At 54.9% G+C, this 22,285-nt stretch overlaps 2 protein-coding genes and 1 long non-coding RNA gene across 4 annotated transcripts in view; 1 reads left to right on the forward strand and 2 right to left on the reverse strand.

Moving 5' to 3' along the window:
* The window catches only part of RGS9 (regulator of G protein signaling 9), a 169,847-nt gene that overhangs the window by 114,074 nt on the left and 33,488 nt on the right, over nucleotides 1-22,285 (reverse strand). The window lies entirely within an intron of this gene.
* On the reverse strand, nucleotides 688-22,010 carry WIPI1 (WD repeat domain, phosphoinositide interacting 1). Of its 2 annotated transcripts, none has more exons than XR_014684467.1 (13): nucleotides 21,903-22,010; nucleotides 20,444-20,526; nucleotides 18,774-18,943; nucleotides 14,925-15,021; nucleotides 10,963-11,060; nucleotides 9,966-10,058; nucleotides 9,534-9,604; nucleotides 8,649-8,756; nucleotides 7,719-7,883; nucleotides 7,425-7,532; nucleotides 6,039-6,160; nucleotides 4,378-5,345; nucleotides 688-1,245 (listed from the first exon to the last, which is right to left on the reverse strand). XR_014684467.1 is itself a non-coding variant. In XM_084491826.1 (13 exons), the coding sequence occupies exons 1-13, from the start codon at nucleotides 21,989-21,991 to the stop codon at nucleotides 1,198-1,200; spliced, it is 1,353 nt and encodes a 450-aa protein (XP_084347952.1). In that variant the 5' UTR covers nucleotides 21,992-22,010; the 3' UTR covers nucleotides 688-1,197. The 2 variants fall into 2 exon arrangements, 1 of the variants encoding a protein (XP_084347952.1); XM_084491826.1 differs by having other exon boundaries at nucleotides 5,245-5,345.
* Nucleotides 18,957-21,314, forward strand: LOC311420687. The gene is made up of 2 exons (XR_014684468.1): nucleotides 18,957-19,298; nucleotides 19,410-21,314. It is a non-coding gene; the product is annotated as an uncharacterized lncRNA (long non-coding RNA).

The following is a 22,285-nucleotide window of genomic DNA, read 5'->3' on the forward strand; positions in this document are numbered from 1 at the left end:
CAGAGCAGGGCTGTGCCCCCAGCTGCAGGATTCCCCTGCGGCTGGAGGAGCAGCTCACTGCAGTACCTGGTGGCTCTGCACGCAAAAAGGCTTTTGGTAGGGCCCGGCGGCTGAGAAAAAGTCATTTTTTTCATTAAAACTGAGCAGAGCAGGGCTCCAGGCAGAGAAACAGCTCCTGTGCGATGCTGTGGGGTGGGAACAGCTCTTTTGGGGCGTGAGTGGGCACAGGCACAGGCCTGGGGAGTTGTGGAGGCAACACAGAGGGCGCAGCTGAAACTCAGAAACCACCAGGATTTCCCAGCAGCCGAGCGAGGGTTTTCTGAAACGCTTTTGGCCTCCAATTTACGCACCCGAGATCTTTCTTTGGACAAGCCGTAAGCGGCTTGTCTCAATCGAAGCAAGGTGTTACACCAGCCGCAGGGAACTGGGAGTTGTAATTACGGGCAGCGCTGCCCAAATTAGAGGGGGCTGCCCAACCGTCTGCAATTAGCTCTGGCCTGCAGCCTCCTGCCCTCCCGTCCTGGCACGGCCGCCAGCAGCAGGGCAGCGCGGCTTTGGCCAGGCTGGGGCCAGGCACAGCCGGAGCCTTTTCCCTCCCACCAGCGCCCCAAACCCACTCGCTGAAGCTTAATCAAGACTGACATCTTTAGGGCCCCACAAAGAACAGCAGGAGCAGGGGCAGCGAGCTGCCAGGGACAGACCGTGACTTTATTTCTGTCTTTAAACGGAGCAAATTGCATCTTCTCTAATATCACTGCAAAAATACTTTGCCTGGGTAAAATAGGCTTATCCTGTACAAAGACATAAGTTCAATATCTCTCGCTGTAAGTACATTTATACACATAAAACGGCATAAATTAGAAAAGGGAAAAAAACGGGTATATAAAATTCTGGTTACATACAAATCTGATTAAATTAGCATTTACAATGTGGTTCTAGGATACCTGTTAAATATAGCGCTGTGCAGACAGTACATTGACACCCGCCCAGACACGATTAAAAAGAGGGGGCTGGCGGGCCGGGCGGGCCAGGTAGTCGCTCACACGTACTGTAGTAAAAAGCAGTGGCCCACCTTGGATTTTTTTTTTTTTTGTATTTTTTCCTTTTCTTGAGGACACGCAAACCTCTTCTTCGAAATTCCTGGCTTTTCCAAAGCACTTCCCAGCAGCTGTCCTACGCGCGGATGTTTGCGTCTCATCATGACCTCTTCGCTCTGCCCGGCTGACCTCCACGGCACAAGATTATCTACCAAAATCAAAACAGAATGGCCTTACTTTTCCCAGCAACAGGGTGTGTTTCAAGTCGGTTTTACGCACATGGGAGGAGAAGGGGGAGGGATGTCCTGCAGTGTTTTACTTTCCATTCCAAGGCAGATTTGTGAGAGGTTTATTTATTTACTCCCCCCCTCCCCAAATTTACAGCCCTGGGAACAGGAACCATCTGGCCTGGCGATAAGGGCCTCTTGCATCTAGCTGGCATGGCACGGCGCGCAGCCACGCTTGCAGGACTTGGGTTACTTGGGGTGAGCCTCATTCGCCCCACTGGGGGCTCCCAGAGCTCACCTTCTGGCATGGCAGGAGGGGAAAGGAGCTGGATGGGGCTCTCTGGGGCTTTCTGGGGCCTCCAGCTGGAACCCGGAGCTAAACACCTACATTTGGGGCTGAATGGGGTGAGGGGAAGCCTACCCTAAGTACCAGCAACGCCTTTCGGTGATAAAGCACGGAGAGGAAATGGGGAGCAGCAAAGACCCCGAGACACTTCATTCAAACACAGCCACAAGAGGAGATCAGAGACCCCGGGAAGATCCACACCTGCTTCTGGAAGCTCGGGCAGAGCCCCCCAGGTGGGTGCCCCCACGCAGACCCCAGGGCACGGCTCTGCCCGGCTGGGTGCCAGCCTGGCCGCAAGCCCCCAGCGGTGCCGGTGCCATCCCCACACCCGGCTGCCGGAGGGGCTGTGCCCGTTCATCCCCCCCACAGCCTGCAGGAACACCACTTGCCTGGTTCTGAGGCACAAAGCCTTGGTGCTGGATTGCCTGAGGAGCTCAGGTGCTGTATTGATAAGCTGGGCTTAACCCTGCAAGCCCCAGCTGCCCCAAATGCCCCTCTGGGGGCAGGAGCTGTGTAAGGAACACGAGGCCACTTAGGTTTGGCCAGACTTGCTCAGCCCCCCTTTGAAATATTACTGAGTATTACTGCAGTTCCACAGCTGAATCTATCGCCTTCTGCTAGCAGCAGGGCTGCCCGCAAGTTTTGGAGGCAGCCAAGAATCAATGTGCTGTGAGTGAAGGGGATGTTTTTAAAGACTGAGCATCAGCAAGGGGATGAAGAGCTGACAGCTGACTGCTGTCCACAACCTATCCCGACGGAAAGAAGTGCCTGTCCTGATAAAACCTTCACATCAGCTCCGGTCCTGAAGCTGACAAGCTTCAGAGTGCAACCAGACACAGGACTGATCATGTCTGCCTGGAAAGGCACTGACCAAGCTGCCGAAAGAAATCCCCTTTCCTACTGAATTCCAGCAGTGTTAGGAGATCCCCTGGTATGGATTCTTCAGGTCCACGCACATCATCTGGCCTCGTTCTTGCTCAATCCTGTAGGATTTCTTCTGTCAAACCTCACAGCCCTACCCTGCGGTGCCTCCTGAAAGGCTGAGCTGGCTGAGAGCACCCTGCCAGGCTCCAGCACACACCAGCAACTCCCAACACCACTGGAAACGTCAGTGACACCAATGAATCCATAGAGGAGTGGCAACTGCTTAGCCAGGTGATGAGAAAACGGCTGGGACCATCACAACCATACACAGCCAGAGCTGGGCTCGTTCTTCCCTTCCCACGAAGCCGTCCGATGGTGCAGCCTCCTCCCAGTCTCAGCACAGCACCTCCTTCTCCCCTCAGGCTTCAGCCCGCTGTCCATCTCAGTGATGCCTGTGCACCTCCTGCAGAAGCTCAACAGCTACTCCAGAGCCACTGGCGGACCTGAAAGCACTTAATCCATCCCATCAGTGCAAGCAAGAGACGGAACTGAACATGCTTAACCTCTTGCCACAGGGTTCTTCAGCAGTGCTGCCATAATTAGGTTCAATAGCCACATTAATTCTTGGTGAGGGCAGGTTGTGTGAGCCCTCCTTGGGCTTCTCATCTCTTCTCTGACCTGTCCCTCCTTCCAGTTAATGAAGAGGCCGTTTTCTGCAATCACACCACATCGTGCCTTAGACTGAAGCTGCATTTCCTTGTTATTAACAGCTGAGCCTCTGGAGTCTTGCTCACCAGCACTTGAGAGCAAAATGTTTCAAAATGGAGCGGAACTGCTGGGTCTAAGCACGGCCGCTTCTCCAAAAGTATGTCTGAGTTCAAAGCCACGCTCGTGGCGTGGGCTGCGGGTGAATATTCCATTTTGTCACAAGTTTTGAGGTTTTTAAACGTCTTTTTGTTGCACACTGGAAAACAAACACAACCCTTCCCATGTTTCTGCAAAACAGAACGCTGTCAAAACATTTTTGTTGGATAAGGTCAGGTTTTCTCTCCCTCCTTCTCCTCGCAGAAGTGACCGATCCCTGAAACCCCTCTCGAACGAGTCACCGAGACCGAACATTGCAGCACTGAGAAAACAGCGGAGTTCAGTGAAATTCAGAGCATCAAAACAAACCGAGCCAGCCTCCGTAAGCACTAACCCAGCAGGAGCCAGCTCGTAGGCCAGATGCAAAACACATTACCGTCAGCAGCGGAGGGGGAAAACCTGAGGTCCTAGCTGCAGACACGAGCTGGAAGCTCCAACCACGAAGCCACCGCACCAGGGAGTAGCTGTGGAGAGCTTCTTCCCTCCCCCCCACCTCCTCCCTACCGTTACACATGTTAAGTTGCTCTGCCGGGTTAATTACAGCACAGGATTTTGCCAGATCAAAGTCCATTTAATGAAGGGCCTGCTGCTGTACAGCGGGGGCTTGGGGCTGGTTTTGCACAGCGCAGTCCCAGCAGGCAGGCTCATTCAGGAGCAGCGTGGTTCCTGCTCGCTGGCCTTTGCGTGTCCCCCAAGCACATGTTGGAGAGCAGGTTCATCAGAAGGAAGCAAAGGATTTCTCTCTGGCCCTGCTGCTCCTTGGAACATTCCTTCCAGATGCCTGGGCTGGCAGCTGCTCTGCAGCCAAACAGACTGAAGGGGAGACATTTTAAATGGCCTTCTTAGGGGACATTTAGGGGAAATAGAGAACTCCTGTTCTCGGTTTGTAACAGGCTGTGTCACAGGTAAGAAAAGAGAATCGGCCTAAGGATTATGTGACTTGAAGAGCTGCTCCTAGGCAGTGTTTCAAAGGGAGCCGTGAGCTAATCATCCCTTATATAAATAACACTTTGCATCAGTTAATATGAAAGTGCCTTACAGAGGTCAGCCTCAGCATATGGAACAAATCCTGGGATCCCAATGAAGCTTTCGCTTCCTCCTTCTTCAGGCACAACTCCAGCAGCAGGATATGTAAAAATGGAGTAAAGGTTTCAAAATTCTGCCAAGTCTACAACTGGAAATCCATTACAATAATCTGCTATATTAATGCATTGTTATTATGAAGACACTGCTGATTACAGTACCGTAAGCAACATCTGTCCAGTTAACAGTTAAATGTTTAACACAATAAATGCTTATATAATAGGAAGAGAAGCAGGAGAGACACTGCCAGGCTTAAGTTAGATTTTATAAAGCCAGTGTGTTCTTCCAATGGTAACTGAGAAAGTGCTACTTAAAAATCAAAAAAAGGTTTAAAACTCTGTTAATGCTATTCAGCTTTGTACTCAGAAAAGGAGACTCCTTTTCAGTCAGCTCGGAAATGGTGAGACTGATGAGGTTCAGGTATGTTCCAGTTGTTTCCCATAAACTAATACAACTGACGGGAAATGCAACAGGGAATACTACATTTTTATTTCTAAATGCTGGTATTGTTCAGATTAAAACTACTCCTGCTAATACTAAAAATCTGAGCAAGGCACAAAGGTCAGCTCTGGATCTGCACTTCATTCTGCTACTTTGTTCGGTTCCCTCTCTAACTATTACACTGATCATCTCTGCCCCATCCCTAACTGCCATTTAGGGGGGTGTAACTTTCCTGGCACTGTCCCTATACCTTAATTAGTTATTTTAGGCTTCACAGTGAACTGGGACAAGGTCAGGGCAACAGTATCTCTTCTGTAAGAGGTTAACACTTTCTTCTTAGCATGAGGGCTGAATTGCTGTTTTAGGGGTCCCGAATGCTCACAGGAGGAAACTCATTCTCGTCGTCAAGACACACTGGTCCGGTTGCAAACTCATGCTCTGGGATGACCTCTCCTCGCAGGGCGCCGCCGTCCTCCGAATAACCTGCCAAAGTGAAAACGCAGAACGTGGCTGATAAATGGATGCACGGAGGCTGGAAACAAACAGCTGCGATGTTGTTTTATCACTGATCTAACCCAGAGCTGGTTCCTGTGGCATTTGGCAGAGCACCGAGGGATGGTTGTGGAGAAAGGTATCTCTGCCAGTGCTACCCGTTAGGGAATGGACTACGTGGCTAGCTCCTGTGGCAGCAGTTGGCTTCCTCCCACCCTAAATGTAAGCCCCAATTCCAAAATGGGATCCCCATCTGTATGCACTCAACACTACGGAATAACAGTTCAGTGCTAGCTCTGTTTCTGTGAAGTGTAACAGGTTCAGGAGAATCTGTAGTGAACTTGACACAAAAAAAAATATAGTGAGATCTGACTTCCAGAGCCACGGTTCCAACTCCTGGAAACCCGTCTGGTAGCTGGCAGGCTGCTGTCGGACCAGCTCCAAAGCTCGGATGTGGTTTCTGCTCGGCCAGGGGCCTGTTTGTGAGCAGCGCTGCACAAGGGGCCCAGCAAGCAGAGCAGAGAACGCCTGAGCCATCCCGGGGGAGGGACTGGGTGAGCTCCAGAGGGCCCTGCAGTCACGGGGTGTTTTGCTACAACGAACCCTTGGAAGTTTGGGACCTTGCCACTTTGCTCCAGGGGCTTTCTTGCTCCTTTGCCCCAGGGAAGGGCAGCCGATGCTCACCTGGCATGGTCGAAGTTGAAGGCACTGTGCTTTGTCTGGCTACAGTCGCTGCGTACGATTGAGGTACTGGAGGCTGAAGGTCGTTTTCTTTGTTCTCCTCCGTTTTTCCTGAGCCAAGCAGACTGATTGTAGAGGGGCAAGAGGGGAGAAGAGTTAGTGCTGATTCCGTCCGTTCCTCCCCCAGCACCGGCCGATACATGGCGGGCATCCACGGCTCCCTGAAGCACCTCGCCTGCCTGTACCAGTGCAGCCAGGCTCTGCCTGCAGCCCTTACAGTGCTGCAGAGGAGATCATTGTGCTCCACAAATAAAGCAGGGGGGAGCAGAAGATAGGGAAAGCACTACTTCAGCTGGAGGACAATGCTGGCATGAGAATAGAAGGGAACAGACTGACCACAAAAGCTTTAGGTTACAAAGGCAAACAGTGTTTCTAATCACGGAGGGGGCTCCGAAGGGCTTCCAACAGGAGTGGACTAGATGAGAAAAGCAGCGCTGGCTAGTTTGGGACGGAGTTTGAGCAGAGATATAGTGTGATGTAATGTAACTCATGACCCAAGGGCCCTTTTCAGTCCTCTGATGCTAAAAGAGGAACCCACACAGGACGCTGGCCTGCCAGCTCCGGACGGCTGCTTCACAACGGGAGCACGGGGGCGGCAGCGGGGTCTGACGGAGGCAGGAGGCCGGCGGCCGGAGCACGCTGGACAGCGCAGCTTTCAAGTGCCTTTGTTTTGTGGCTTTTAAAAAAATAAAAAAATAAAAAAAAATCTGCTGGCATTTTCCTGGCCGGCAGCCACGTCCCGGCTGAGAGAACATGTTACATCGCACCCCACCCCAAAGGCTTCACATCTGGAGCCAAGGAGCCCAGATGTGGGGCTCTGCGCTTCATTTTATTGGCGCGCAAACGGAACGGCAGCACGGCAGGCTCTGCTTTGGCACCGCGAGCCTGCAGGCATGCGTGTGTGTGAGTTTTTGTTGACGGAAGCTCCCAGTGCCTCTCCACGCCATCACACCCCCAAAATCGGCTCTCCAGCACCCACTCCTGCCTGGAGAAGGTGCTCTGCTCTCCTGCCCCCGCGGTGGTCAGTGCTCTGCTGCTGGAGACATCTCCTGAGGCACAGCCTGCCCAGCTCTGCCATCTAGGCTGAGATGTCCCACAGCTGCCGAGGGATTTGGGATGTCTCTGGTTTCTTCTTCAAGATGCCCCAGGTCCCTGCCTGCTGACACAGTCCTCTCTGACGTCTGTCAGCTCAAGCAACTAAAATCAGGAGTCAGTTCTAAAGTTCTTGCTCCTACAGCTCCATTTTGTGCTTTCAGGTGAAATTCCCTTTCTTAATTTTCAAAAATCAGCCTCTGGATCAATCGGGTAGGGATCTCCAGCACACTGTACCTGTGTTTCTTAATTAAGACGCACTCTCCTCCATCTTGCGGGTCCAGGTTGTAGATGTAGAGATGTCCATCTGAGGTGGTCACCAGCAGCCGAGGCAGCTTCTGAATCCTAACACGAAAAGCACTGTGAGCCCACACGTGATGGCTGCACGCACGGAAGCAGCAAACACGCTCACTGCGTGCTCGGCAGCAGGCACGGGTGCCAGATAACGGGCCACAGCGTGGTGTTCCCCACAGATAGCTGTGTCTGCTCAAAGGCTGGCGTGGCAGAGGGGCCACGGGTGTCAATACGTACGTGGAGAGGGCGCAGACGTTCCTCTGCCCGGAGGTGTTGAGGCGTACAGTGGCGAAAGCTCGGTCCTGGTTTATCATGCCTGATACCTGGGCGGGGAGGTAGTTGGTAGCAGCCTGGAACATCTTCCCCATGTACCCGCTCCAGGTGGGAGGCTCTTCTGGCCGGCTGCGGGGTCACAAAGCAGCATCAGTAGGGCTACCACGGCCATCCGTGCCAGAACAGATTAGGAACGATGAAAATCATCCTGATCTCACGTACGTGGAAGGCTTTCTTTGGAGCAGCTGTGCCCCTGGGCACCTTTAAAGAAGCCCTTCTCTGTCTACCAAGAAGGGTTGATGTGTTTGCACCAAAGAAAACAACACGGAGCTGATCCCTGTGCTGCACTTTCTGTTCCTGGTGCCCACCACAGCATTAGAAGCCTGCAGAGCACCCCCTTGCCCTGCCAGGGCAGACTCATAGTAGCACATTCACAGACCGAATGATCTGGTATCAAAATTCCCCTTTCTCTCCTGCAGCAGCAGAAACCCTTCCTGTGGGTGAGCCACACGGGCTCGTTTGCCAGGGGCTCTCATGCCTCTGGTGGGACCCTTCTGGCATCTCGTGGAGAGCCCCAGCACAGCGGAGAGCCTGGGTTTGCTCTGGCAGCTCCAGCACGAGCAGCACCTTGCTGCCAGGGGAAGGCTGGAGACAGGGAAGGAGGCAGGGGACAGTGGCAGCTCGTAAACACAGAATAAGCCTTGGGGAGCTGACAGCAGGGACACAGTGTGTGGCTTTCCAAGGAGTGAGTCCATCAGGACACAAAGCCAACGAGACAGTTTGCAGCTGGTGGAGAGTATGTGGCGAGGAAACGGAGGCCAGCTGCGTAAAGGCAGGTGCCTGAAGCACAAACAGCCCTGGGGCAGGCGGGTGAGCCCAGGTTATCCCCCTCACCTGTCAGTGAGATGCTCCAGTTTAAAGATGTGCACCGTCTCCGTGTTGCTGGAAGCACACAGGAACTGGGAATCCATGCTGAATACCAGGGAGCTGATGTTCACGTACCTAGGGCCAAGGAGACATGGGCTGGTCACCTCTTGGCACGTTACCGAATGGAACCTGCTGGGTTTTGCTCAGAGAAGAGGACAGGGAGGAAGGGGACCCATACAGAGGGAGAAGCCCCCTGCCTGGCTGCTGCTGAGGCTGCCTCGTGACAGCAGCTGAAGCTTTTGGAACTGCAAAGGCCAGGGAGGACATCCAAGGAGCTGGATGGCCCAGGTGCAGGTGGCATCTCTTCTGTGCAGGCGCAGCAGGGCCAGGGTATGCCAGACATGGCAGGCTGTGTACTTGCAGGCGTGTAAAATCACAGGTCAGGGATCGGGGAGAGAGGAAGATCAGGAAAGGATCTCCTGAAGCATTTGACGGGGACTACAGAAGGGCAGCAACAGCCCATCGCTGCCATCAAGACTTGGGCTCTGCGCAAATGACTTTGTAGCTTCACAACACCTCCTTTGAGAAGACAAGAGCCAGGATAACTCCGGAGACTTCATTATTTCAAGTAAGGAGCAACAGAAGGATGGAGTAAATGGGCTGAATCTACCTCTGTTCTCTGCAATTGTCCCGTTCCGTGGCACACTGAATTGAATCACTGCACTGCCAGCGGCAGTTGGGCGCAGCGTGGCCTCCTGGCACAATGACATTTCTATCTGATACGCTCGCCCTTGTTTTCTTTCTGCAAAAGATGCCAGAGCCGCCAGGATCTGACGTTGCCATGCCCCTGTGTTTACATTTCTGCTCCGGGAGCCCTCTGTCAGCTTGTCACCGACAGAAGAATGAACTGACCTTTTCATCCCTCGCCGGAATTCATAGAGCTTTTGCCCACCAGGAATGGAAAACACACGAATGACTGTGCCCTGCAAAAAATGCAAGTGGAAAGATCACACAGGAGCAGGGCAAAGAGAGTGAGCCCTTTCTCTGACACACCCAGGCAACTCCGTACACACGAAGGCATCGTTTGCCAGCCCGGGTCAACAGGAACTCAATGCAGTGGCCTCTTACAAGTGGGAATCCCTTTATTGCCCCTCCCCTGTGAGCTGCCTTTAGGAAGGGGCTGCCCTGAGGCCCTGCTCTCCCTGCAGCAGGCAGGACGAAGTGCTAGGGCTGGCTGCGAGCCCTCTGCCAGCTGCGGGCTGGCTGTGGCGACAAGGTTAATGCAGCAGCACTCTCTCACTCACTCACTCACTCACTCACTCACTCACTCTCTCACTCACTCACTTTTTCGGAAGCGCTTGCCAGCTTCGAGCCGGTGGAGTTGAAGGTCAGGGCAGCCAGAGGGCCGTCATGGGCAGGAATTGTGCAGGCTGTTTTCTGTAGGACAGAAGGGAATGTGAGTGCAGAGAGACACGCTGCTCCTCGGCCTGCGTAAGGGCAGGGTGTTCCCTGTCCAGCACCGCCTGTGTGTATTCACGGGACCGTATCACAGTTCTGGGATCCCTTCAGCAGCCTCAACATTTGTTATCTCTGCCCCACCTCGAGCTCCCTCCCTGCGCGCAGCAGGCACTGGGATTACAAAGAGCTCCTTTCAGGTGCACCCGAGCAGGCTGCAGGCTCGTGGCTGTGCCCTCGCTGCAGCCTGGCAGGTCTCTGTGCACACCGTGCCTGTACGGCACACGCTGCTGCAGTGACGCCACTCAGATGCCTGCGGGGAGCCCAGGCCCTCGCTCGTACCTCTCACAGCAGCAGCGCGCCTTCCCTGCGAGCTCTGCTCCTCCCCTGCTGCAGATCCTCAGCTCCTGCTGCACGTACAGAGCGGCAGCCTTATGTAATCCCAAGCCCTGGCATAAACCGCAGCTAAGCGTGACCCTAGCCAGGGAGAGATTTCCTGAGGGGCTGCGGGCACCCTGCCCTCCCCATGACTTTGGGTTCAGCATCTTTTCCAGCCTGTGGTGGGGCAAAGCAGCAGCTCCAACCTCTGTAAGCCACCCCAGTCACATCGTTCCCTCTGTGCACGCTGCCAAAGCTCACGTGAACCCTTGTCTGTGTCAGCCTGGCAGCTGCCCCCCAGCTGCAGAGGCAGGGGGCACGTTTACCTCCACATCCAGAGCTGGGAAACGGATGTTCTGACCTCAGAGGCTGCCTCCCCAGGAGTTTCTTGTAGCCTAGCTCGGCGGAGTGCATTTGTTCATCCTCCCCAAAGGCCCCGCTGGCTTTGCTGTGGTGCTGTTTGTTTCCAGGCCCTGCCGGTATCCACACGGGCGAGCTCTGCACTTACCAAAGTGTTTCCGTCGTAAAGCGCGATCTCTCCGCTGGTCGCGCTGCCGGGATAAGCCAAGTAGGAGTTGGCGTGGTTGATCGAGAGAGCGCACAGACCTGGCAAGGCGAGAGGGGTGCAGCTGAGCTTGTTTGCTGCCGGAGGACACAAAGCAGAGACGTGGCCACGCACACCGCGGGGGTCGAGGCGCTGCCTTATTTTGGGCCAGTGGCCGGTACCAGGCGCGGGCCGGCTGCGCGCTGGCGATGCCTCAGCCGTGGGGACACCTGCTGGTGTGGGCCAGTACGGCTCCCTGCTCCCCGCCACGGCCTCCCCCAAATCCTGCTCGGAAAAAGCCCAGGTCCTGCTTAGTAGCAGGGTCTTGGCTTCTCCCCCTTCATCATCTCCTTTGAGAAGGCAGGAGCCATGAAACATGAAACACAAGGAGGGACATCCTGGTCTCTGGGCTAGCAGGACTCCTGTCCAGGCTCACCTGGACACCTCTGGATGTGAGCAGGGTGTAAGCACACACCTGGAGGTTCAGGTGAGCCGTGCAGCCTGCACACAGCCCCAGAAGGACGCCTGTGCAGCAGCTGTGGGGCTGGGCAGTGCCACTTCCTTCTCCCAGAGGAAAAGGGAAGCAGAGAAAGGCACAGCAAATGCCACGGTTGTGCAGGGAGGTTCTGGCAAACAAGGAAACTCGAACCTAGCTGAATTGTAACCATGGAGGGAATCCTACGCTGGAACGACCGTCTGTTTGTGTGCCAACACGAGCAGAAGTCTCCCAAACTTCCCCTTCCAAGAGAGCAGGAATTACAGGAGACAAGTGGATGGATGGATGGATGTGTGCGTCGGCCTCTCCATCCGCCTGCCCCCTGAGTGACCTAGGAAAAGAGCATCCCTTCCTGCCTCTGCTTTCTGCTGCTGGCTCAGGACCATCCCAGCAGCTCCTGTTGCACACAGCAACGGGTCTCACTCGCTTCCTGCACCGCGGCCGCGTGCTCCCATCTCTCCCAGAACTCACACAGGGATTCGGCACAACCCCGAGCTTCCTGGCTGCTGCCCGGGGTCCCACGTAGCCCCACATGCAGAGGAAGCTGCGGGGTTAAAGGCTGTCGGGGATCCCACCAGGCTCCGTGCCACGCTCCCCGGACAGGACGCGCACACACGTCGTGTCAGGACGCTGCCCTGGCCCCGGCCCAGCAGCAGGGAAGGATCAGCTGAAGCTTTTGTTTCAGGTTGTTGTTTCTAACTAAACAAAGAGACCGCAGCAGCGGAGCCAGGAGCTGCGGGATCAGCCAGGGGCCCCAGAGGTCCACTCCCCATCAATCAGAAGTGTTTACGTCGTGCCAGGGACCGTGCGCGCTGGAGGAGAGGAGCTGCAGCGGCAAAGTGCTGGCAATTAAAAGGCAGGTGGATGGCACCCAAGGAGGGAGGGGTGGCAGGAGAGCAAGGACAGCCCAGAGACTGCTTGTGAAGAGCACGAGGGGCGTCTGAGGAGGGTCTTCTCCCAGCCTGGCAGCCCCCGGGATCGTCGCAGCCCTTGCTCTAAGCAGAGGATCGAGAGGAGGCTCCAGCTGAACAAAGCGAGCTCTGAGCCGGCCGGCGTGAGTCAGCCTCTCCCTCTGCTCCGCGCCTGTCTGGAAGAGGCAAACGGGAAACCAGGCCAGGGGAAAACACAGATGGAGTGTACTGAGCTGACCTCGGGGACGCACAGAAAAACGGCACCACAAGGGACACGGGCGGCCTTTGAAGATGCCCTTCTGCTCTCGGCACCTGACAGCCCCCGTGAGGGTTGGTGCATGCAGCAGGGGGCTCAGGAAGGGGGCACAGCCTCGCGCTGCTCAGCACAGAGCCCCTGGGAGTGCTGCTTCACAGGTGGCTTCCCCAAGCAGCGTGGAGAAAGGCTGCTGCACTAGGGAAGCCTGGCCTGGCTCCCCAGCCAGCAGCTCCAGCGGGATCTGAGGGGTGAGGGGATCCACACAAGGTGGTTCCCAAAGCTGCAGCTCTCAGCCCTCGTGGCACGCACGTCAGCAGGAGCTCAGTGACCTCCTCAGCACAAATCCTGCCTCTGCCATGAGTCACCTCGCAGCCACGGCGCTCCCTTGGGCTCTCCTGCCTTCCCTGGAGCAAATCAGGCCGGGACTCGCTGGGGACGGGAGCCACCGGCGCTCTCCTGCATGGCAAAGGCTCCCACGCCGGTGTGCTCAGGGTGGCGAGCAGCCAGCCCTGCTCCCAGGGCGCTGCGTTGCCCCGGGGACTTTGCTTCACTCCCACGGGGCTGCGGCGCGGCTCAGACACGCTCGGGTGCTTCTCGCCTGGAGCTGGAAGCTCACGACTAAGCAGAGTGGTTTCCTCTCAGGAAAAAGATTCACTCCTTCTTTGAGCACACATGAAAAACACCAGACTCGCCCTCCCCGGGCATTTTCCTCGCTCTCTCTCTCCTGCATGGAGGAGGCCGGGCAGACCTCACTGAGGGGGCAGCCCGGAGCGTGTGCAGTCAGCATGGAAAGTCCGTGCATATCACCACTGCAGGAAGCATCGCCCCTCCCAGCCTGTGCGTGCGAGGGAGCCGGAGGTCACCGCACTTCCCCCAGAGCTGTGAGACAGCAGCGCTGGCTGCCCCTGAGTGCTGTGAGATCCCCGGGCCCAGCCCTGCATTGCCAAGCAGCTGAAGGACAACAGAGGGTTGGGAGCTGGGTTCTGAGCAGTGGCGGGTGCAGATCTCACAGTGACTGCCCCAGGGGAGGGCAGAAAATCCCCGGATCCCTGCTCGGAAAGGGCTTGGCAAAGGAGAGAGAAGGCTGGGCCGCCTCGGCCTCCCGGACACACTGTGCATGGGGTCAGGCCTGGGAGCAGCGCAGATGTTTGGGGACAAAGGCAGCACACGTGGCACAGCACTTGTCATTCAGCTCATTTGGTGACAGCTGCTGCGGTAAAAGTGTTTTAGAAAACTAAGCTCGTATGAAGTCCTGCGATCCGCAGCAGCCTCGTCCTGTCCCAGGAACTGCTGATTGCTGCTGCTCTTAAACCGGGACCCGACCGTTCAGCCTGCCTGCAAACAGCTCCAGGCCTGGGTTTCCCCGTCCCTCCTGCCACAGCGGAGCTTTCTCAGGAAGGTTTTAAACTGTAATTGTATTTGCGGCGCTGAGGACGTTTAATCCATATGAAGAGGCCATCTGTTAAGACCTGAAGTAGGTCAGGGGAGAAGCTGGAACAGCATCCCTTGAAAGCCCAGAAGCAGCCAGGCGTGAGCGCATCGATAACTTCACAGGCAGCCGCCCCCGAGACGATGCCGCAGCCGGTGATGGGATCGCACCGCGCGCCGCCGGCACGCAGCCAACTTTCCCTGCTCGCCGCTAAAAATAGCTCCTCTCCCATCAGCAGGAAGGCCGGATTCACCCCACGCTGCACAGGGAGGATCTGTTCTGCTGCCACCTGCCCTGCCCTGCCCTGCCCTTTGGGTTTCCCGTGTGCTTGGTGTAACATCAGGTGGCGGCCCAGGCTGCTGGGAACTCCCTGGGTGCTCGGAGGCACGGTGTGGCTACTGCAAAGCGCTGCGGGGCTCTGACACGGGGCAGAAGGAAGGGCAGCGAGCCCCAGAGCTGAAGGATTTGAAGTTGTCCTGTACACGGAGGGAAGCTTGAAGTCCTGGCCTGCCCTACAGCTTCACTTGTACAAATGTGCTCTCCGGCAAGCTGTGTGGCCATCCTGCAGGAGGATGGGGTGAGACCGAACCTCACTCAAACCCTGCTGACCGTTTCTGCTCTCCTTCGAAGCATTTGCTCAGGGCAGAGCAAGGTTTCCTCTCTCACAAGCCCAGCTGACTGCCTCCAGACACTGCTGGCTCCTCAGTGCTGAATTAGCCGTGCTGCTGCGGGTGCACAGACTGCGGGCTGGTTTAATTCTAGCACGAATACCGGGGCTGAACAAAGCTCCTGCAGAGCCCAGCTCTGCCTTTCACACAGTTCTGCCGCGCTTACCTGTTGCATTGGGAGGCGTATCCATAATCGTCTTCAAAAGCTTCATGTCCTTAATGTTGTGGATGTAAATTGACTCCTCCAGGCAAACAATCAGCCTCTGCAAGGACACAAGGGACGTGAACAGAACCTCACCAGCGCAGGCATGATGCCTCTACCTGCTGCTCCCACAGCTCTCACAGCCCCATCTTTGCTGCCAGAAAAGCTCTGCAGGGATTTTACTGAAATGCGACAGAAATGTGATCTCCTCTGCTTCTGCATCCCCTCTCACTGGACAGCCTTTGATTTTGTACGGCTCTGCTTCTGAGGGCTGCCTGCATCTGCTTTTGCATTAGAAAGCAGATAAAACGTGGTGATTTCTGTTCCTTTTAAGAGCTGATCCTCCACATCTCCAGGCCCCAGAACATGAGGAAACGCCTGGGTTACACCCTAGGTCCCGGTTACCATCTATTTCTACCCCAACTCTTCTTTGATGTTTTTTTCATAGCAAATTACTTCCATTACATTATTTTTTTTTAATAGAAATTTACTTTTTTTTCATACAGGCCACAGGGCAGAGAGGCTGCCACTCCTGCTCATTAGGATGCCTACAGATGGGCTTGCCTGCCCCTTGCCCTGACTTCTTCCCAGTTTGGGAGCAAGCACCCAAGCACCGGGCCTCCCATTTCTGCTAAACCCAACGTGTCGACATCAGCAGGCAGGATTGTGCTGTGTGTGCCCAGAATTGTGTAGAATTGTATAAAACCGGGCGGGAACAATTTGTTCAGGGACGGACACAGGGGTTAGTGCTTCCCATCTAGTATTTACACCATCCTGGCAGACGGGCAGGGTATTTCTCAGTTAATGTGCTTGCACCTCTTCTGTGGAATGAACTCATCAGGAACACCCACTCCCTCAGCCAAGAGGCAGCTGCTAAGCGAGGAGCTGCCAAACGATAGGCAGGAAAGGCAGAAAGGAAAAAGGAAGCCTAATGTTGCAACCTGAGCATGAGGCCACCGCTTCTGTGATCACTCAGCTTTGTGTCTCAGATCTCTACGTGTTACAGAAGCATTTTGCAGAGGCTTTTTTGGGACCGGGCTTTGGATCTGGCCGAGGGGTTGTGCTGTCTAACCCCAGGGAGCGCACAGCTCCACCTGTATTAGTGCCAAGCGTCCAGAAGCCCTGAAAACATCCCAATAAAAATGTAAGGTCAGACTCTGCCCAGGCTCCTGAAGATGAAGCATCCGAATCCATGCACAGGAAGCCGCCACCTCTTTAGAAATGAGGCCACTTATTTAGTAGCTAAATGTGGAGTTCAGTTACTAACTTGAAAACACCCACATTAGAAAATCTTTGCTTTCCTCCACCATTCCTCTCGGATCAAACTCTTTCCCACTTCTATTCCTGCTAACCACAGCATCTGGGGCTGTGTCAGAGCCATTTTGCATTTCCAGGAAGACTTTGCCTTTTCTCCAGTAACAGCCATCAGCTTGCAGAGACCGTCAGAGCAATATTTATACAGCTGACTTCGGCAAAGCCACCCTGTGCTTTCCCAGAACTGCAAGGCGTGCTGCTAGTGCTGCACAGGTGAAGGGAGACTTTAAACAACAGCAGCCAGAGCTGCAGCAGGGGGGGCTGGCACCAACAGGGACAAAACCCAGGAAAAGGACAAGCTGAGTGATGGGGGTGGGAGCTGAAGAGGCAAAAGAGGCCTGGGCAAGCTCACTGGGAGTGGAGAGGGCTGGTTCTCTGCCTCCTGCCCTCTGTGCAGCCCTGCAGCCCAGGCTGGCATCAGTGTAAGAGCTGTCGAGGTGAGGAAAGGTTTTTATCCTCACTCTGCACACAGACAGAGCCTCAGAGAAGGTGCTTGGTGCTGTGATTGCTACACAGAGTTCAAGGCCCTGCTTCCTGCGTTTCTCTGTAGTGCTCCAGTTTGACAGGGCTCAGGTTAGCGGCTGAGCTGTATGTTGAGGACTTAAACATGCTGGGCATGGACACAGCCAGAAAAAATATCAAAGCTCTCCAAAGAATTCAGGAGGGTTTTGGTACAGTAACTGAAAATCCAGGGAGGTTACAGCAGAGCTTCTCAGCAATCCCACAGCACAGCCTTATCACCCCCTTTGAGATAAATTGTGATCTAGTTTAATGCAAACTCGAGTTACAGTGGAGCCTGAAACAAGGAATTCCCATGGATCAGCAACAACCGAGGGACTATTTTGCTTGCACAACAAGGATTTTCCACAGAGAGGTCAAATCAAAACATTTACCATTTGTTTGAGATCTGTTCCTGCTTTGTTACCGTCTTCCTGTGTTAATGGCTTGTATGGGACTCGGCCTTATATGGACTTTTAGAAGAGCAAGGCTTTCATACTGAACCCCAGGAAGGTGTTCAAACATGGCAGCATGAGCAGAACCCGACTGCCACCAGCTTAAATCTTGAACGTAGATTGGAATTGCACAGTTGCACAAAGCAGAGTTATTACTCTGCACTCGGATGGTGTTCCTCTGGGCTCCCAGGTCAGAGCAGCAGGCAGACCTCGAGTTAGCTCTGAAATTCAGGTATCACGACGGGTGTGATCACAGCACTGCCCAGGCCAGAGAGTAGGTGCCTCCACCAAGGAGGAAGGTCGTGCTCATACCCTGAGCTCTGCTGCACAGGTAGAAATCTCTCCTCTGGGGACAGCGCCCTTGGCTTCTAGCTCATCAAAGCCCAGTGATTTATCTTCTGCCTGCCCAGCTATCTGTAATATCTTCAAATCTCTTCAGGTTTGCCTGTGCTATGGTTGGTGGGTGAGCTCAGCCTGGGATTTGAACCCAAGCTCGTAACGCAGCCAAGGAGTGAAACTGCCTACACATCATCCTCAGTCACTGGAACAGCACATGGGAAAAATCCTGGACTTCTTTTCCTCCCAGATCTCCTAGAACTGCTAAGCAGAACCTCCCAGTTTATTTTTATACATATACATCTATCTGCAATTCAGCGGAAGTCCTCGTTCTGCCAGCTCCATTGTACATTTAAGTGAAAAAAATCAATTTAGGACAGATTTAATTGAAGTACAGGAACTTCTCGTCAAACACAGCTTTACTGGAAACTCAACCCAGAGTTTCCTTACGGGAGAGCTTTACTGCAGGACCCACTGTTGCTAACTGAGGAGAGGCTGATTATATACAATTACCCAGACTGCTCATTTCTTCATTGTAAAATGTCCTCAGCTTCTTTTGGCATATACTTTGAAAATAATTATGGAAAAAAAAGAGACTTTAAATCTTACAAATAGGGCTCAGGACTGTGTGAGGCTGTGTCAGTTCAGAGAACAATCTAAAAGCCTTCTTCCCAGTGGCCAGAATGTTTCCTATACCTGTAAAAATAAAACCCGGCAGCTAGCAGTACTTGAGCAGCTTTTTGCCTCATCGATGGGGTTAAGATACTCTTGGATTTTGTTACCAACTCTGACAGTCTCATTTGCAACAAAGATGGCAGAGGTGGTCCGGAAGTCAGGAAGTGGAATCCAAGGGAGGGAGGAAGATGAAAATGTGTTTTTTTTGGGCAGAACTGCATGCTGAATAGGCAAGGAGACAAACAACAAAAACTCTTTGTGTAATTGTGAAGAAAACAAGGACCCAGCATTATTTTACTCAAGCAGTTATGGCAGTTGACATCCACAGCCCTCCTCCTCCTCTCTCAGAGGTTACACGGCCTGAGGTGGAGCTGGCAGAGGAGAACGTGTACCTACCTACCCCTCAAAGCCCTGTTCAGAGTGCAAACAGAGCCGGGCAGCAGGGTCCCAGCTGGCCTCTGCTCCGTGCACAGTCAGCACCAGCACAGAGCCAAACTGGGAGAGCTCTGGGCAGCCCAATTCCCCAGCCTCTTACCTGACGGTTCAGCCGGATGGACAGTATGTTACTGGAATAGCTGTAGTTGCAGATCTCCGTCCCTTTCTTGAAGTGGTAGACATTCATTTGCTGTGGCTTGGCATGACTGACCACGACCACAAGGCTGCTGGAGAACAGACGCTCCACGATGTAAACATCTGGGATTTCATCTGGGCACAGAAGGAAAGCGAGGCAGCCTTTAGCTTGGTTTATGGTTGGCTGGTTTGCTGTGACAAATGAGACTCAGGAGGGAATAGGGTTGGAAGGCTCCGTGCTAAGAAGCTCAACATCTGCTCTTGTTAAAAACTTCTCATAAAGGGCACAAAGCATCAAAGGAGGAAGGGGTTAAGGAAACCGCCCTGGATGCAGAATGCTGTTGTGCCCCTCCTGGGCAGGGCTCTCCAGCTGCAGGCAATCCTTGGGAACGGGATATAAAAAGGAAGCCCTCACCTTTACCAAAGGAAATGAGAGTCAGCTTGGTCAGGGACCTTCCTGGAGGCAGCAAGCATGCCAGGGCTTACTGAGGTAAGGAACAAGCTGCGTGGAACTCGCTGGCCGCTCTGTGTGGTGTCTGATTTCTCCCAGCCTCCTTAAGGCAGGGGAAAGCTGATATGTTTAATCCCTCCTCCTCACTAGGGTCATGCTCTCTGCAGAGCTCTGGCATGGCTGTGGTGAACAGTGGTGTGGGATGTCTCGCAGTGACTGCTTGGGATGACTCCTCTTAGCCTGAAAAGGCACCGTTACAACGGCCCTGCTGGACTTGTACCTGAGTCATCAGGGACTCTACTTTCTAATTAGACAGCCCAGAACCATACCCAGGGCTTGGGCTGTCCTGCACTGGGGGTACAAGGACTGCTCTGAAGATATTCCTGCCTCTCAGCCCATTACCTTGAGCACAGCACCAGCAGGGATCTGTTTCTTTTGTCTCTGGATCTGCCTCTGAGGGGAATCCAAGCTCCTAAACAACTTTAAAAGATGGCTGTGGCTTGCTGCCATATGGCAGCTCACTTACCCTGTAAGGCAAAGGAGCCTGAACTGTGCCACAGATGAGGCAGCTATGCCTGGCTGCTGAAGCTCCCACTACAGCTGGAGGGGAGGGAGGCATCTCCCGGGGGTGAGTTGGATCTTGTTTGGTGCATCTCTGCTGAAACAACCCTGGTGATGGCCTGAACCAGACTACAGAGCGTGTGCTGCAGAAGGCTGTACCTGGCTTTGGCTGTTAAGCCTGCTGTGAGTGACCTTCTTACACTGGAAGCCCACTAAAACCATCTCAAGGTAAATATCACAGAACCTGCACTGGTGGCCTGCAGCTTCCCAGGCGTGCCTGAAACACGTAGCAGTGATCTAGCTCTGAACGCTGGCTTGCAAGACAAGCTGCTGCTGTCAGACTGACAAAGGAGTGAGAAAGAAGCTGGATTCTAAGCTTGTGGGACTCCTCCAGCTCAGTGAAAGTACTGCGGGTGACTCAGAAGCTTCTCTGAGGCTGCAGCTCGCTCTAAAGGCTGCTACACACAGGGCAGTAAACAGAGCTGCTCCTCTCCTGATAAGGGAACAGCAGAGACAGATGCCATCTCTGCAGCAGCCGTACACAGAATCACTCACTCAAAGCAGGCCGAAGTTCAGTAACGCAGCTAAAGCTGTCAGCCACCGCTCAGAAAGAGGAGACTTACTGCTTTCGTGGACCTGGTCCAGGTGCTCCACAGAACTTAAGGAGAAAAGCTTGTATCCAGTTGTGGTTCCAATTGCCAGAGAGCTGCAAAAATGAGACAGAGATGAGATCTGATGGCAAGGTTATGGCCTGAGTTCCTGCAGATAAGGGGCCGGGGCAGTTCCTGACCCAGCGATCTGTCAAGGCACAACTCCAGCTTCAACCTCAAGCACGTAAGGTGGGAAACTCCAGCATTGTGCTTTGTCTGTGGCTGCCGCAGCCTGCAGAAAGCAAGCACCCCTGTGGGCCAGCACAACATCACCCACTGTGTGATCCTGGGGTGATGGATGGACAGAACACCTCCAGGGATGGGGCATCCCCAACTTCTCTGGGCAGCCTGTGCCAGGGCCTCAACACCCTGAGTGAAGAACTTCCTCCAATCCAAATCTCCCCTCTTCTAGTTTAAAATTATTCCCCTTTGTTCTGTCAACATCTGACTGAACAAAAACTCCCTCTCCATCTTTTTTTTATAAGCCCCCTTCAAGCACTGAAGGGCTGCAGTGAGGTCCCCTGGTCCCTTCTCTTCTGTAGCTGAGCATCCCCAGCTCTCAGCCTTTCTCCACAGCAGAGGTGCTCCAGCCCCTTGATCATCCTTGTGGCCTCCTCTGGGCCTGCTCCAACAGCCCCGCATCCTCCTTGTGCTGAGGGCTGCAGACCTGGGTGCGGGGTCACAGAACCATTAGGGTTAGAAAAACCCTCCAAATGCCCCCTACCACCAAACCTTGTCCCCAAGCACCACATCCAACCTTCCCTTGAACACCCCCAGGGCCGGTGACCCCACCACCTCCCCGCACAACCCCTGACCACCCTTTCTGAGCGGAAACATCTCCTAATTCCAACCTGACCCTCCCCTGGCACAACTTGAGGCCGTTCCCTCTCATCTTATCGCTGGTTATCTGTGAGAGGAGACCATCCCCAGCTCCACACGCGTTCCCTCAGGTACCTGCAGGGCATGACAAGCCCTCCACAGGCCTCATTGCCTCTCACCTCACAGGACCTGGACCCCTCATAGGACTGGGACCTGTCACAGGACCCCTCATGGGACCCCTCAAAGGACCTGGACTCCTCACAGGACTGGGACTGGGACCCCTCGAAGGACTCCTTATGGGACCAGGACCCCTCATAGGTCCCCTCAAAGGGCCCATCACAGGACCCCTCATGGGACCTGGACACCTCATGGGCCCCCTCACAGCACCGGGACCCTTCATAGGACCAGGACCCCTCAGGGGACCCCTCACAGCACCAGGACCCCCCTAAAGAACCCCTCACAGGCCCAGGCCCCCCCACATCCCCCCTCAGAGGCCCGGGACCCCCCCCAGGCCCCCTGACAGGCCCCGAACCCCCCAAAGCCCCCCCAAACCCTCCTGTGGCGGCCCCGCTGCCCCTCCCCCGTCACCCCCCGGCCTCCCCCCGCCGCTTACGTGCGGTCCTGGTTGTAGGAGCAGCAGCTGAGCGCCGCGGGCCCGCCCTGCCCCAGCCCCTGCCCCTGCCCCTGCCCCAGCTCCGCCATGCAGCGCCCGCGGCCCGGCCCCGGCCCCGGCCCCGCTCCCGGCCCCGGCCCCGGCCCCGCCGTGCTGGCGGCGCCGCCGCCGCTTCCCATTGGCCGGCGGCTCCCCGTAAGGCCCGCCCCGCCCGGGGATGGGCATGCGGTTCGACCAATGGAAAAGGGAGAAGCGGGGAGGTCCCGCCCGCCGGGGTGGGAGGGAGGGCGGCGATTGGCTGCGGGTGGGGAAGGGACGCGCCTGGCCACGTGGTGGTGTTGTGGGTGCGGCGGGCGGGGCCGTAGGGGAGGGGGGGGGCAGAG

The sequence above is a fragment of the Aythya ferina genome (genome assembly GCF_964211825.1).
Source record: "Aythya ferina genome assembly, chromosome: 18".
Taxonomy (NCBI): Eukaryota; Metazoa; Chordata; class Aves; order Anseriformes; family Anatidae; genus Aythya; species Aythya ferina.